This window comes from Archocentrus centrarchus, unplaced genomic scaffold (genome assembly GCF_007364275.1).
Source record: "Archocentrus centrarchus isolate MPI-CPG fArcCen1 unplaced genomic scaffold, fArcCen1 scaffold_79_ctg1, whole genome shotgun sequence".
NCBI lineage: Eukaryota > Metazoa > Chordata > Actinopteri > Cichliformes > Cichlidae > Archocentrus > Archocentrus centrarchus.
Window position 1 is genome coordinate 270,121 of NW_022060290.1, and position 16,417 is coordinate 286,537.

Consider the following 16,417-nt stretch of genomic DNA (forward strand, 5'->3'; position numbering starts at 1 on the left):
AAAATGCTTCAAAGAATCATTGGCTGCCCTCTCCCCTCCCTGATAGACATCTACACCTCCCGCTGCATCAGCAGAGCCAGGAACACCATCAAGGATGGCTCACACCCTGGCTTTGACCTCTTTGACCTGCTGCCCTCTGGCAGGACCTACAGGAGCATCAAAGCCAGAACAAACTGACTCAAGAACAGTTTCTTCACCAGAGCAGTCACCACCCTAAACTCACACACTGTAACTGTGCAATATTATATTATTCATACTGAACAATATCTATCGCTCCTATATTAAGATCCAATATTCATTCACCAAGTGAAATACTCGGCATTTTCATTATTATATTATACACTTATTTTATTCTTTAGAATGTATATATTTTTACATATTCTCTTATTTTCTGTATTTTTATACATTTTATTTTATTTATATATTTTATTTTTTGTATATTTTATAATAGTGTTTTATTTTCTGTATATTTTTAGATTATATTAGATTATTATATTTTTATTTTAGAAAGTTTGACTTTCTGTTGCATGGCACTGAACAGGAGTGGCCCTCCAATTTAATTGTACATCCTGTATAATGACAATAAAGGCATTCTATTCTATTCTGTTCTATTTGTGGCCATCTTCCTGATGTATTCCTGGATCTTCATTGTTTCATCTAGGACAGGGGTTTTGATACTCACCAATCCTCGGCCTCCTTCCTCCCGCCTAGCGTACAGTCTCAGGGTGCTGGATTTGGGGTGAAACCCTCCATGCATGGTAAGGAGCTTTCTTGTCTTGACATCAGTGGCTTCTATTTCCTCCTTTGGCCTGCTTATTATCCCAGCAGGGTATCTGACAACTGGCAGGGCGTAGGTGTTGATTGCCCTGATCTTGTTCTTCCCATTCAGCTGACTCTTCAGGACTTGCCTTACTCTCTGCAGGTACTTGGAGGTTGCAGCTTTCCTAGTGGCCTCTTCATTCCAAGGTACTTGTAGGTGTCTTCAGTGTCTACAATGTTGCCTTCAGTTCTGACTGCTTTTCCTCTCTTAGTTACCATCCGACAACACTTCTCCAGTCTGAATGACATTCTGATATCATTGCTGTAGATCCTGGTGGTGTGGATCAATGAATCGATATCTCGTTCACTCTTAGCATACAGCTTGATGTCATCCATGTACAGGAGGTGGGTGATGTTTGCTCCATTCTGTGATCAGTATCCGTAGCCAGTCTTGTTGATGATCTGGCTGAGGGGATTCAGGCCTATGCAGAACAGCAGTGGGGACAGAGCATCTCCTTGGTCAATCCCACACTTCATGGTGATTTGTGCAATTGGCTTGAAGTTTGCCTCTAGTGTTGTTCTCCACATTCCCACTGAGTTCTTGATGAAGGCTCTGAGGTTCCTATTGATTGTTAACACAAACACACACGCGGGCGCGCACACACACACACTTCAAATATCTGTTTATTTTCCTTGTTTCAGTTTATCTGTGCCTTCCCTGTGTCCCCCATTAAATCTCCATATCTTTGTGTTAAGTGTTCCTTTGTTATGTTACTTCCTGTTTTATTTTGGTAGTCTTTGTGTAATCTGTTGTGCTCTCTATTTAGTTTTACATCCTGTCTCCCCCACCTGCCTCCACTCTGCCTCAATCACAGGTAGGTGCAGCACAAAGTGAAGGCATGGGCTCGCCCTCCTGTAGGCCCACCCTCCAGGACCATCGTAGGGGTAAGGTGTAAATGTTTATCGGGCGGTGGCCAAGGGTGGAGGCACTGCCAGACTGATCCCTGGCTATCAAGAATGGCTATTGGTATCCTTGTATCCCCTCGGCTTGCTGCCTGTACATTGGAGTTTTCACCGGTTGATGAGAGGGTTGCTTCCCTGGACCTTTGGGCCTATTTTTTGCACTTATGTGCCAAATGACAGCTCAGTGTACCCACCCTTCTCGGAGTTGCTTTGTGGGGTGCTCGAGGGTGCTCCATCTGGTGCCTTCATCATCCTGCTGGGAGACTTCAGTGCTCACGTGGGCAATGCCAGTGAGACCTGGAGGGGCGTGATTGGGAGGAACGGCCTGCCCGATCTGAACCCGAATGAAATCTTGTTATTGGACTTCTGTGCAAACTAGTTTGTCCATAATGAATACATAAGGATGTCCATAAGTGGACCTGGCACCAGGTTGCATGTCGATGATCGATTTTGTTATCGTATCATCAGATCTGTGGCCATATGTTCTGGACACTGGAAGAGAGGAGCTGAGCTGTCAACTGATCACCACCTGCTGGTGAGTTGGATCAGGTGGTGGGGGAGGATGCTGTACAGACCTAGAGCACCTAAACATACAGTGAGGGTGTGCTGGGAAAGCCTGGCAGGGGCCCCAGTCCACAAGATCTTCAACTCCCACCTCCGACAGCATCTCGAGGGAGGCTCATGATATCTCCATTTGAACTCAATGTTCTCACATTGAGTCTGAATGGAGCATCTTCTGTACCTCTGACTCCATTGTTGAGGCTGCTGCTCAGAGCTGTGGCTGCAAGGTGATTGGTGACTGTTGTGGTGGTAATTCCCAAACCAGATGGTGGTCACTGGAGGTGAATTGTGCCATCAAACTGAAGGAGTCCTATCAGGCTTGGTTGGCCTGTGGGACTCTGGAGGCAGCTGATGTGCACTGGAACACCAAACGGAACGCGGCTTGGTGGGTGACGAAGCAAAAACCTCGGTGTGGGAGGAGTTCGGTGAGACTATGGAAAAAGACTTTCAGACAGCCGCGAAGCGATTTTGGCAAACCGTCAGGCGACTCAGGAGGGGAAAGCAATGCTCTATTCACATGGTCTATAGTGCCAGTGGGGCACTGAATCCCAATGACACGCCTTCTGTAGTGAATCAGAGTCTAGGGATGAGGGGGATGACTCGCCCATCACTGGGGGTGAGGTCACTAAGGTGATTAAACAAATCCTTGGTGGCAGGGCCCCTGGACAAGTTTTGCAATGAGTTCCTGAAGTTTCTGGATGTTGCAGGACTGTCTTGGTTGACACGCCTCTGCAACATAGTGTGGAGATCTAGGATGGTGCTCCTGGATTGGGAGAGCAGGGTGGTGGTCCCCATCTTTAAGAAGGGAGACCGCAGGGTGTGCTCCAACTATCTGTCATGAAACACTGCATGCCAGACAGGATGAGGACCCCAATGCAGGATTTAAGACTCGGGTGTGAACACAAAACTCAGCTTTATTGCTGGAAAACACAAAGGACAGAACAGGGCAGGGCCAGCAGCAAATACTTGGTAACAGAATCACAAATGGAAAAACACACAGCGGGGCATACTGATGACCAGGAAAATGACGAGGACACAACAACAAGCAGGGGAAAACACAGGACCTAAATACATGAGGGCTGATGAGGGAAGTAGACGCATCTGGGAAACACAGGTGAATAACATAACACTATTCACACAAAGAAAAACACAGTTCAAAACTAAATACAAATAAGAATGCTGGGCCGTGACACTATCAGGTAATCACACTTCTCAACCTCCCCAGTAAGGTCTATGCTAGGGTGCTGGAAAGGAGGGTCCCTCCGTTAATTGAACCTTGAATTCAAGAGAAACAATTCAGTTTGTGTCCTGGTCAAAGAATGCTGGACCAGCAATTCATCCTCTCGAAGATATATGAGTGTGTGTGGAAGTTTGCCCTGCCAGTCTACATGTGTTTTGTGGATTTGGAGAAGGCATTTGACCGCGTCCCTTGGGGTATCCTGTGGGAGGTGCTGCAGGAGTATGGGGAGTCCCTGTACAACCACAGTGAGAGCTTGGTCTGTATTACCGGCAATAAGTGGGACTGATTTCCTGTGGGTGTTGAACTCCGTCTGGGCTGCCTTTTGTCACAGATTCTGTTCATAATTTTTATGGACAGAATTTCTAGGCATAGCCAAGTAGTAGATCCTGCAGTCCTGTTGGCGTCATCAGGTGGTGGACTCCACTGTGCACTCGAACAGTTTGCAGCCAAGTGTGAGGCAACTGGTATGAGAATTAGCATCTCTAATTAAAAATAGGGTGGAGTGCCCACTCTGGCTCAGGGATGAGTTGCTGGAAGGAGTTATCTCTGGTTCTTGCTGAGTGATGGCAGAAGGAAGCAGATTGACAGACAGATTGGGGCTGTGTTTGCAGTGATGCAGAAATGAGCTCCCTCCAAAGGATGGCAGGCCTCTCCCTTTGAGAAAGTGTGAGGAGGGCAGTCATTCGGGAGGGGCTCAGAGTAGAGCCACTACTCCTCCACACCAAAAGGATCTAGTTAAGGTGGTTCGGGCATCTGACTAGGATACCTCTTTGATTAGGTGAGGTTTTTTGGGCATGTCCTACTGGGAGGAGGCCCTGGGGCAGACCCAGGATACACTGGAGAGATTATATATCTGGGCCTGGGAACGCCCGGATGAACTGGAGGAGGTGGCTGGGGAGAGAGAGGTCTGGGGTTCTCGGTTTGGGCTGCTACCCTTGGCCCCAGATAAGTGGAAGAAAAAGGATGGATGGATATTGGCCCCACTCAGAACCCTGTGGAACTCCATGACTAAATGTTGTGTGTGAGGAAGACATTTCCATGAACAAACTGATCGATCAGATAAATATGATTCAAACAAACGCAATGCATTTCAGTAGTAATAGCGTATTCTCTGACTACTGAGTGCTGATCACATCATAGCTGATTTAAATTAACTCTTGAGAATCTTTGAAATAAAAGAAAGGTTGGAAACAGGTTTGTAATTAGCTAAGACATTGTAGTTTATGGTGGCAAAATTGTAGTTTCATGATGTGGTTGAAGAAATCCTTCGCCGACAGTCTTAATGTATAACATAAAGTTTATTTACAAAAAAGACAATGTCAAAACAGTCGCTTTCCTTTGCGACCTGGGAGAGGGTAAGTCTCTAATCGCCCTAGCTCCCAGAACATAAGAAGAGACAAAGGTTATATAGTGTAGTGTTGGCAACCCCCACATCCTGCCTTCCATACATGGTTAAGAAACAAACTTCAGCCTCCTAACCTACAGCTAAACATATGGTCATTCCTTATATGGCATGCCAGAGAGCTACAAGGACATTCTATGCATTCCTTCTGGCTTGAGGCCAGACCTTAAAGCTCAGGTTACCCTTCTGCACAAACAATAAAGGCCTAAAAGAAAGAGACCATATATGCATACACATAGAAAGTTTAACAGAACAATACAGACACTACATAAAGTATTTTCTGAATAACCAGGTATAGCTTATTTCCTGCATGTATGTGAGGTCATTCCTTTTTTAGAGAGAAAGCAACAAAAGGTCACACTCTTATACTATTCACTGATCAAAGCAGCCCTGACTCAAGGCCTTAATCCTAAAGAAGAAAACCTATACATAAATGCAGTTTAACACACAATTTAACACACAGATCGATCAGACACTACAACATCTGGATTAATTAAGGGCTTTTTGATTTAATTACAGCAACCTTAGAAACCGGTGTGACATAGCCTGTTGATTAAGATAAACTGATCACATTTAGTATCAAATTTATTTCTTTGAATAGTCTTCTAGGAATGTGGTCTAATAATAGAACATTGATAGTTAACTACTGATACCCTGATGCAGTCCAACAGTCATTCTTCCTTACCTCTGCTTTTGGTTGTCTGCTGTTTGCTGCTATGCACGTTTTGTACAGTGGCTTTATGAGAGGATTTTCATTGAATGCATCTGCCTGCTGCTGGAAACCAGCTTGATAAGAACGAAATTTCTGGGCTATAAAACCAAGGCAAGAAGCAAAAATGTTGCTAAAACAAACCACAGCATTAAGGGAGCTTGTGCAGAGTTAGTGGTACTAGTATGTAGATTTGTGTGTATGAGCAATACCTTGTATTCAGAGGTATACATGTCCAAAAATATTTATTCTATTCAACTATAAAGTAAACTCAATAACATTAAGCAAAAAAGAGAACCTTTTTAGTGCTTGTTTGCTTGCAAGTGTCTATTTGCATGTTTTAATCAATCTGTGTGGGCGAGCTCCATGTCCTCTATGCAAAGTCAGCCAGCCAACACCCTAACAAATTCAAATGACCCTTGCACCATGTTTTCATATTAAGAGAAACCATTTTTCTCACTCTTTTAAACACACACACACAAAAACAATCAAATAATTATAACAGATTTGTCCTTTTCATACTGTACTTCCTTTGTTTGGAAACAAAGTGTACGCTTGATATCATTGGCAAACACAGTGGAAAAAGTAATAATAACATGTCATACCATATTTTCTCTTTTTCGTTTCATTACTTTTAAAAGCAACAAATAACATTAATTTCAGTCTTTTTAAGATTATCCCTGGACTCCACTATAGTAGCGTTGGGTGCTTTACATGCTATTCATCATTCATTTTCTTTATCAAGTTTTGTTTTACCACAAAAAACACAAGAAACCAAAGAAGAACCTGCTAGGCACAACACATACAAAGAGCATTGGAAATAGCACAACTGCCACATCAGTATTAACATAAAATAAAAATATGAAGGACAGGACATAGACCAGAATAATTAAGCAAAATTCCATATTAAGGGGCTGACAGACAAGGAGCAAGAAACAGTCACTACTTGGGGAAGGTGTTATGGCATTATGGAAGAAAATTCTTTGTAGCTGACTTACACATAGATAATGCTTCCATTTGTATGACAAATAAATGTTAAAATGGACTAGTTCTTACATAGCACTTTTCTACTCAGAGCGCTTATACAACATGTTTACATTTACCACATTCACACCCATTCATACAAGCACTTCCATGATTAACTTTTATTATCTAACATTCACACACATTCACACTCCAACGCTTGTGTCAGAGAGCAACTTGGAGTTCAGTATTGCCCAAGGATACTTTGGCATGCAGCCTGGAGCAGCCAGGAATTGAGCCGCTGACCTTCAGATCAGTGGGTGACCTGCTCTACCTCCTGAGCTACAGCCACCCACAATAATGTTCCCTCAATCCAATGTGCAAAGGCAGGCTGACAAGATAAAAGAATATGTTTTTACATGGCCACTGTTCCTAGATGCAGAGTGATCCAAACATCATTTGGGAGCTTGAGGGCTTGTGCAGAGCATCCAAAAATCGGCAAGTTATGGTTAGGCTTAATGTCTCTAGAAAAGGTTACTGAAAGCCACTGAAAAATGTCTGTCTAATACTGATGTAAAGTTGGGTAGAACTAAAAAAGATGAGTGGGTGTCCCCTCTGCTAAGCAGCATTTGTCACACTGAGAAGATATTGATGGGAAGATGTAGTTCAATTTATTTTTGGAATAAAGCATCATCTTATACTGAATCAGTCTGTAGTACGTGTTGATAGAGCACTTGTGCATAAGGGACAACACTTATTCCCTAAACTCCACTGACAGTTCTAGGTTTAATTTCTTGACCCAAGCTTCCTGTATAGAAGCTGAGTTAGTCCGTCAGTCCCTCCCGTTCCTGCTGGCACATCAGTCAGCAGCATCCTCCTCCATGCCCAGTCTGCAGCCACCATTTTCCCACTTGACTCTTCTGTCCATCAGATTGTTCTGGATCGTGCTTTGCTGGGTCTTTCTTGGTTTTCCTCAGCCCCTTTTGCCCCATTCTGGAGTCCATTTCAGTGCAACACACACTGGTCTCTGGGGACACATTCAGCATACGTGTCTGGCAAAGGGCCATCAGCATTTGTCGACTATGTCTTGGATGTTTTCAGCGCCTGCTCGTTTTATCAGATCTTTGTTGGTTACATGGTCTTTCCATGTGATGTGGAGCAGCGACCTGACAAATCGGCGATGGAAGACCTTCACCCTGTGGACAAGACTGTCAGATTTTTTTCCACGTCTCCCTGGCATACAATAGTATTGGCACAACGATGGACATATATAACTGTGCTGATGGATTTGAGTGACTATACTCGACGGAGATGTTGGAAGACAGCCGCTACCTTGCTAATTCATAGCCTAATGCCCACTTAAGATAAGATAAGATAAAACTTTAATGATCCCACAACGGCGAAATTTGCGCATTACAGCAGCTCAGTACAGAGAAAAAATGAAAAGGATGAGTAAGAACAAATAACTAAACTAAAACTAAAATAGAATAGAATAAAATAAAATAAAATAGCAAAAAACCTGTACACATATACATAAGCACTATATACATAAAATATATATATCAATGTCAATACACACATTTACATATACACACACACATCAAAACACTATATACAGATATCAAAATATTATATACATTTGTAGCCGGTAAGGTACACAGCATACATGGTATGCATTATATGGGTGAGTGTAATAAATAAAATGTATCTGGACTGTATGGATAAAGTGATGGCAGAGGAGGTAAAGTGTCCAAGTGACTTCCATATTACCGCTGTGCAGATACATGAACTGGTCCACTTTTTCTATTGGAGCCTGTTTGACCTTAAGAATTTTTGAAATCACTGAAACTGACAAATATTTTGGCCGGTAAGCACGACTCTGTTCAGTGATATTCCTTGAGGTGAAGAGTTGTTCGATGCACAAGTGCTTTGGCCTAACTCCCACTTGCTCCTGGCATAGGAAATCATCCACTTGCAGTTTCAGTCTGTTAAGCAGGACAGTGCAGAAGACCTTGCTGGGCACAGACAGAAGTGTAATTCTGTGCCAGTTTTTGCAATTACTCCCTTAGAAGCTGAAGATACAGAAAAATAAAAATGGTCAACAAACTCTTGTGTAAAGAAAAAATATAGCTTTAAAAATGGCCATGGCACACTAGTGTGCCACGTTAGTGTGCCAATAGGAGCTCAGAGAAAACAGATCTACTCAGTAGCCATCTCACAAGCACCCCCAAATTGAACCTCTTTCTGAAAAAGCCATTTTTAGCAGGTTGGTACAAGAATGAATCAGTTGTGGGGACGCTCCTCTGTGATTGCTTCCTACTTTAGGCAACATGATGGCAGCTGTTTGCTGTATCTGACTCAACAGTCACCAGATCAGGTAAAGCAAGATAGATAGATAGATAGATACTTTATTGATCCTGAAGGAAATTAGGACATTAGGACAACATCCTTGGAAACAGTGTAACTGTGTGTGTGTGAATCTCAGAGAACAGAATACACCCACTCACAATAAACTCACAGTGTACCTGCATTTGTTCTTTGTGAGAATATGTCATTTTCTGATGTTATACTTTGACCTGATTTTGAAAGACAATATTTAATTGTACATAAAAGTACATTTGAAACAACTCTATAGCTAGATTTCAGCATCCCCCCCATTTCAAATGCATAAATTTTCCACTTTTCCTTCCATTGTTCACAGTTTTCCTTTCAGTTTTTACTGTTGATTTGAGAAAGCAGTATTGTGGCATGGCTGTGCTGTTTGTTTTAGTTTCTTTTCAAAGTCATGATTTTAACTGAATGTAGGGACATGCTGAAACCACTTGTGCTTTCAAACAGGGCTATCAAACCCTAACTCAGATGTATACCTGTTTACTGCAGCTGATGGGTAAACAAACAGGATTCTTAGCCAAGTTCACGACTGACTAACTGCTGCGAGACCATTTCCATTAGTTGCCTGACAGTGAAGCAAACAATCCTAGCTACATATAGAAACAACTAGTCATAGCTCAAGGGTGCTTTTAGCCCTCATCCAATTCAGTCATAGTTCACAAGTTTTTGCACAATGACAATGTTCTGTAATTTTGCTTCTGTATGCCACCACATGGGTTTTTAATTAAAGAATCAAGATGTGGTTGAACTACAAACTTGCAGCTTTATTTCAAGGGGTTTAATAAAAAAAAAATTCATTAACAAGTTAGGAATTGCAGCCATTTTTACACATAATCCTTCATTTTCAGAGTAATTGGACAATTGATTAACAGTTTCATTGGTAGGTGAGGCCTGTCCACTTGTTATTTCACGACAAATTAAGCAGAAAAAAATATCTTGAGTAGATTTCACTTGTTGAACTTGAATTGTCTGACAGGAATTCTTAATTTGAGGACCAAAGAGATGTAGATGCCAGTGTAGGAGGACAGCATTAGGCTGAAAAACTAAAATAAACCAATGATTGAGATAGCAAAAAACTTTGGGAGAGTCCAAATCCACAATCTGGTACATTCTTATAAAGAAGGAATCTGGGTCATAATGTTGCAACAAGTTGTGATCTTCTGTTCTATTACAGCGTTCTGAGTCTAAAGTTACCCAAAACGGTTTCCTCAAAGCCTCAGCAAGTCCTGCAAACAGGTACACAGAATTGAACTGATGCATTTATGTGGCAGTAGGTATTTATTTATAAGTGACCTTTGCAGTTCTCTCTAACACACTCCTATTTATTTACACACAGACACAGAGTTGGTATCTCATAGTGTATCTCAGCAGATTATTTCTAACACTTACATAAGGCAGGGATAGCAGATCATCTGTTAAGAATTTTCAAGTGACTGAACACTGAAATTTTACTTTACTCTCCAGTTCCTCTCACAGCATCCAGGCTTAAGGTCACTGAGCTGAAGTCAGTGGATGAACTGACAAAGATCAGATTTTGAAAGAAGCGACCATCTTTTAGCAGAAATAGACTCTCTGCTCATATATGCGCATCAGTGATGGAAACATCATGATCCCATCTTCCTGTGATGAAACCTTTTTCAGGTTCTGCTAAATGAAGATGATGTGATGAAGCAGAAAACTCTGAAATTAAGTGGAAGTGTAAGCTTGAGCTAAGCATACTGCTTAACAGAAGAACCGTACAGCTAAAATGTTGAGGCTTAGTTAGTTGATACATGCTGCAGCTACACACTGCAGCGTGTCCTACACATCAGAGTATAATGTCTTCCCTTCACGGTCCTCCCAGGTAACACATGCTCTAGGCCTGTGTGCTATCCTGGTCACATCCAGTTCAGGTTTATTGTAATACCACTTCTGGAACAGCTGGTCCACCTGCTCCTGTTTTGTTATCCCGTGAAGTTGTTCTTCTTCTTCATCCTCCCATTCTTCTCTGAATTTGGTGATGAAGACTGGGTGTGGAAGATGGAGTATAGAGTCCTCCCTCACATCCTCAAAGAACTGCACCACACATTTTCGGGCGAAGTCTCGAGCATGTAGGATGCAGGTCTCGTCAAAGAGTTTCTGCTCCACATCAAGATAGTTGCTCCAGTAGCGTGTCTGCAGGAAGGTGGCATGGTCGTCAAAGCAAGGTTTGATGAGGCGTCCCAGTGCTCCCAGTGCAATCAGGAACAAGAGGATGGACCAGCCAACTGCCTAGAAATAGTAAGTAAGGAAGTCACACAAAGTTAAGAAAGCTGTCAGTCAGTGGTGCAGTGACTGTGGCAAGGCTACAAAGAGCCATCGATCAGTGGCACAAACAGTCCTCCTACACAAATTTCTGTTACAAACAGCTATAAAACTGCACTCTTCTACTTCAGAAGGTAGACACTGTGTACACTGTATTTGGATTTTCAACAACTTTCAACTTTCTGAGAGCATTGTGTTCAGATTCCCATAAGGAAAAACTTGTCTCTGTGGATATTTCTAGCTAGGAAGAGCTCACCTCCTAAAACAAAGGCAATAAATATACAATATATTGCCAAAAGTATATACTCATCTGCTTTCACATACATATAAACTTGAATGTCCTACTAGACTGCTCAAAGAAGCCTTTCCATTAATCAATCTTAAAAATGATCAATCTGTCTTTATTAGTTGGCTGTGTACCACAGACCTTCAAGGTGGCTGTAATTAAACCTCTACTTAAAAAGCCATCACTGACCCAGCTGTCCTAGCTAATTATAGGCCAATCTCCAACCTTCCTTTTCTCTCAAAGACTCTTGAAAGAGTAGTTGTAAAACAGCTAACTGATCATCTGCAGAGGAACGGTTTATTTGAAGAGTTTCAGTCAGGTTTCAGAATTCATCACAGTACAGAAACAGCATTAGTGAAGGTTACAAATGATCTTCTTACAGCCTCTGACAGTGGACTCATCTCTGTTCTTGTCCTGTTGGACCTCAGTGCAGCTTTGATACTGTTGACCATAACATTTTATTACAGAGATTAGAGCATACTATAGGTAATAAAGGTGCTGCACTGCAGTGGTTTGAATCATATTTATCTAATAGACTCCAATTTGTTCATGTAAATGGGGAGTCTTCTTCACACACTAAGGTTAATTATGGAGTTCCACAGGGTTCTGTGCTAGGACCAATTATATTTACATTATACATGCTTCCCTTAGGCAGTATTATTGGAAAGTACTGCATCAATTTTCATTGTTATGCAGATGATACTCAGCTTTATCTATCAATGAAGCCAGATGACGCACATCAATTAATTAAACTGCAGGAATGTCTTAAAGACATTAAGGCCTGGATGACCTCTAATTTCCTGCTTTTAAATTCAGATCAAACTGAAATTCTTGTACTCTGCCCCACAAATCTTAGAAACATGGTGTCTAACCAGATACTTACTCTGGATGGCATTACTTTGGCCTCCAGTAACACTGTGAGAAATCTTGGAGTCATTTTTGACCAGGATATGTCCTTCAATGCACATATTAAACAAATATGAAGGACCGCTTTTTTGCATTTGCGCAATATTTCTAAAATTAGAAACATCCTTTCTCAGAGTGATGCTGAAAAGCTCATTCATGCATTTATTACTTCTAGGCTGGATTATTGTAATTCATTATTATCAGGCTGTCCTAAAAGCTCCCTGAAAAGCCTTCAGCTGATCCAAAATGCTGCAGCTTGGGTTTCTTTTAGTCCACCTCTTTTCACTCTGTTTATACTCCACTCTGCATTTAATCATTTATCATTATTAATCTCTGGCTCTCTTCCACAGCATGTTTTTTGTCCTGTCTCTCTCCCTTCAGCCCCCACCAGTCACAGATGACCCCCCCCCTCCCCGAGCCTGGTTCTGCTGGAGGTTTCTTCCTGTTAAAGGGAGTTTTTCCTTCCTACTGTCACAAAGTGCTGCTCATAGGGGGTCGTTTTGACTGTTGGGTTTTCTCTGTATTATTGTAGGGTCTTTACCCACAATACAAAGCGCCTTGAGATGACTGTTTGTTGTGATTTGGTGCTATATAAATAAAATTTAACTGAATTGATCCCAGGATCTTCTTGCAGTGAGGCACCAGAACCCTAGTACCAGTATGGTGGCATGGGCTAACTACCTTGCCAATGTGCTGTCCCATAAAATGGCAATTTTATAGAAAAAAATGAAGTGTAGAAATATTTAATTAGATCAATCATACCAGTAAACAGAGAATGCCACATGTACATATCAGTAATAAAATGGAACAGTAACTGATATACACAAGTCTTGAAATCAGACCCAGGTTATAGTAATGTCTCTACACTGTCCAGATGCTTGTGATAAAAATTGTGAGTATTTCTGTATTGCATCTGATTGCAAGAGCTTACCTGTGAATGGCAGCGAACATAACGAGAAACTGCTTTACGGAAAGAGCTATTCCTGAAGATAACATCCTCCTTACAGGGTACTTTGGCCATGATCTTGACGATATCCAGACCTGTGTTATTAGGGATACCTGTTGAAACATACTCAATGATATATCAGCCAGAACCAATGACAGATTAAAATAATGGCAAACAACAGAAAGGAAAGTGTTTAGCATGTGTTTGTAGTTACCTGTGAAGAGTGCAGGGTCTACACTCACACTGAACGCACAGATAAAAATCTTCCCATCCAGCAAAGTGACCAAGATCCACACCATTGGTGCCAGCAGGGCCCTCTGTAACATGGCTGAGAACAAGTACCTGCAGGATAACATAGGAAATCATGGGAACAATGCAGCATAGTACCCTCAGCAGCATTTGTAGAGAAAATGCATTTACAAATATCTTAATTTCTGTCAACTGCTACATTTGCCTTATCATTTTATAACAGAGACTTGTCATCTTAGCATAGAGATTAAAAGCAGGTAGGATTAATAAAATTTTCACAGCTGCCATTTGTTTCCTACCCAAACCAAGAAATTAGGGAGTGTTACATGCTGGAACTGCATTGTGTCCAGAATAGCAGATATATTGTATAATGACTTATATATAATGACAAATACCTTGTGGAACATCTGACAAATCATGATGTAAATTAGTAATTTGACTGGTTATGAATAAATTGCACCCCAGACAGGCTGTGTTCTTCAGAAGAAATGTAGAGAGGGGTTTACCACTCTGCTGGAAAATAGTCCATAAATATTTATATGTATATATTTACTTACCAAAAAACAAAAAAAAAAAAACAACCCAACAGCAGCAAGAACAAAGACATAAAACAAAAGAACAAACAACATCAGTCTTTTCTAGGCATGGAATGAAGTGAAGCCATGTTTGACCAATTAAAATGGAAATCCTGAACGAGAATCAAGAAGAATTTGTTGTCATTATACGTCAAGACATACAATGAAATTGCGTTCTAGAACACTCACCCAAGAGGACAGACAAAACTAAACACACAGGGGAGATAAGTGTCTGCCACTGCCACAAGAGCTGGGGGGTTGGGGGTGCCAACAGAGATGAGGGGGTCAGAGCATTACGGAGCCAGGACCTAGCTCCCCGCCTAAACAGTTTGCTGATAATGATGGATGTGCGTCAGTGGTCGTGGTACAACATGCCCAGTTCACACAAATGAAAGAGAGAAGGGGGGGGGGGGGGGGGAGGGGGAGCATCCGTTACACATCGTCCCGGAGAGATATGATTACCAGCCTCAAGGCTGAGGGAGCCGAATTCCTGATAATGCAGCTGTTTTGGAACAGACTGCCTTGTTATTTTCACGACAGCTTTCAGTTCACTGGGACAGTCTCAATAAATCCAATAGTCTAAATTGTTCGGTGACCGTCCTCGCTGTGCAGACACATACCCTTATCTCCAGATCTAATCCTTTTACCTGCGAGCACATACACAGCTGGACTACGAGCATCCAGCTTGCAGCTCAGGTCCAGCAGGTACTGAGTCTGAGTCTGTACGGCTCTGCATAGCCCATCCATCTGGTTGTGCAATCTCGCCAAATGCCGAACTGCTGCCCAGATTCTCTTAATTTCCCGGTAAATCAGGTATCCTCCAAGCCCAAACAGAAGACATCCCGTTACCAAAAAGCCAAATATGTCTTCCACGTCCTCAACCAACTGGGTGGCAAGACACACAGGTCTCCACATCCTCCATGAGTCAACGACGTACCGGGTCTGTTCCACTAGGACATGTGGGCTCCCCTTTCCCCGATCTCAGAGTGGAGAAAATATGATTAATGGTGTTGAGGGCCCAGTTTGCCAGGTCCGTGTTGCTTCTTATTCAGTCGATGTGAAAGTGAGGCACTCACAGCAAGCAGCAGAGCAGGTTAAGAAGGGGAGGGCAGGAGACTGCATCATTTGGCTTGTTATTGGTGTATAACCAGATGATGGCATATCATTATGTGGGATTTGGACTTGTATCTAACATTAATGCTGAACAATATACAATACAGAGAATGCAAAACCACAGTCGGCATGTATACCAAGAGCATGACTCCATAATATAAGAGTCCAGGTGTAAACTGCCCTGCCTGCAGTCTAGACCTATCACCCTTGAAAACTTGTGGCTTATTACCAAATGAAAATTAAGGCCTGAACTACTGACAAAGGAAGAGGTGATCCAACATATCTCACATTTTGTGTTTAATCGGTACTTTCATTTACTGTGTAATTACATGTAATAGCTTTAACTGCCTGTCTGTGTGCTTCTGTTTGATAGTAAATCTTTGACTTACTTGACCACAGCAGGATTTTTGGACCTGTTCCCAACAGGTCTCATCCACTCGTCCATCATGACACCTGTATGTCGGTTCACGAGGATTCCCAGGAAGAACAGTATAATGGGTGGGACGATCATCACTCCCAGAGAATAGATTTTGTTGTATTGAGGAAGGCAGGGGCAGTTGAAGTCAAAGCTGGTGTAAAGTTTGACACTGACCAAGGCCAGGATGATACAAATTCCATTGGAGATGGACTCGGAGTTGGACTGGAAGTACTGCAAGACTAACTTCAGACGTTCCATAGCCTAAATAAATTGAGGGTAATATTCAGGGTTGAGGTAAAAACAGCAATATTATTAGACAACTGCTGCTGTTTTCTTAAGCTTCAATCAGGGATTGCTGCCTCAGGCAGCAGTGAAATAAACTGTGCTTAGTTTGCCAGAAAAGAATTACAAAGTTCCAGTGGGAATTTACAGGATTACAAAGTATTTTTACTTCTGTAAAAAACACTTAGCAGTTTACTTACCTCACAATATGTCGGTCCTTTTAACGAAAAGGCAGCTTTAACAGCCTCAGTGTAAACCACCCAAGCTTTGTGGGCAGGCAGTCGTGACAGGGAGTCTGGCAGTGATCCAGGGAGAGGCTGCGAACACCTGACTATACCTGAGCAGATGACAGACCTGTGTGGACACACCCT

General features: G+C 42.1%; 1 protein-coding gene across 1 annotated transcript; it reads right to left on the reverse strand.

The window, feature by feature from the left end:
- Positions 1-10,788: 10,788 nt before the first annotated feature.
- On the reverse strand, positions 10,789-16,022 carry calhm3 (calcium homeostasis modulator 3). The gene is made up of 4 exons (XM_030725828.1): positions 15,736-16,022; positions 13,624-13,751; positions 13,395-13,522; positions 10,789-11,238 (listed from the first exon to the last, which is right to left on the reverse strand). Exons 1-4 carry the CDS (start codon positions 16,020-16,022, stop codon positions 10,789-10,791), a joined length of 993 nt encoding a protein of 330 aa, XP_030581688.1.
- Positions 16,023-16,417: the final 395 nt, after the last annotated feature.

Excerpts from the sequence above, each read along its gene's own strand:
- calhm3 (XM_030725828.1), bottom strand. The coding sequence starts at position 16,022 with ATGGAACGTCTGAAGTTAGTCTTGCAGTACTTCCAGTCCAACTCCGAG. Across the intron at positions 13,523-13,623 it reads AGACCCTGCACTCTTCACAG|GTATCCCTAATAACACAGGT; the intron begins GTAACTACAAAC and ends ATGTTTCAACAG. Across the intron at positions 11,239-13,394 it reads ATGTTCGCTGCCATTCACAG|GCAGTTGGCTGGTCCATCCT; the intron begins GTAAGCTCTTGC and ends TACTATTTCTAG.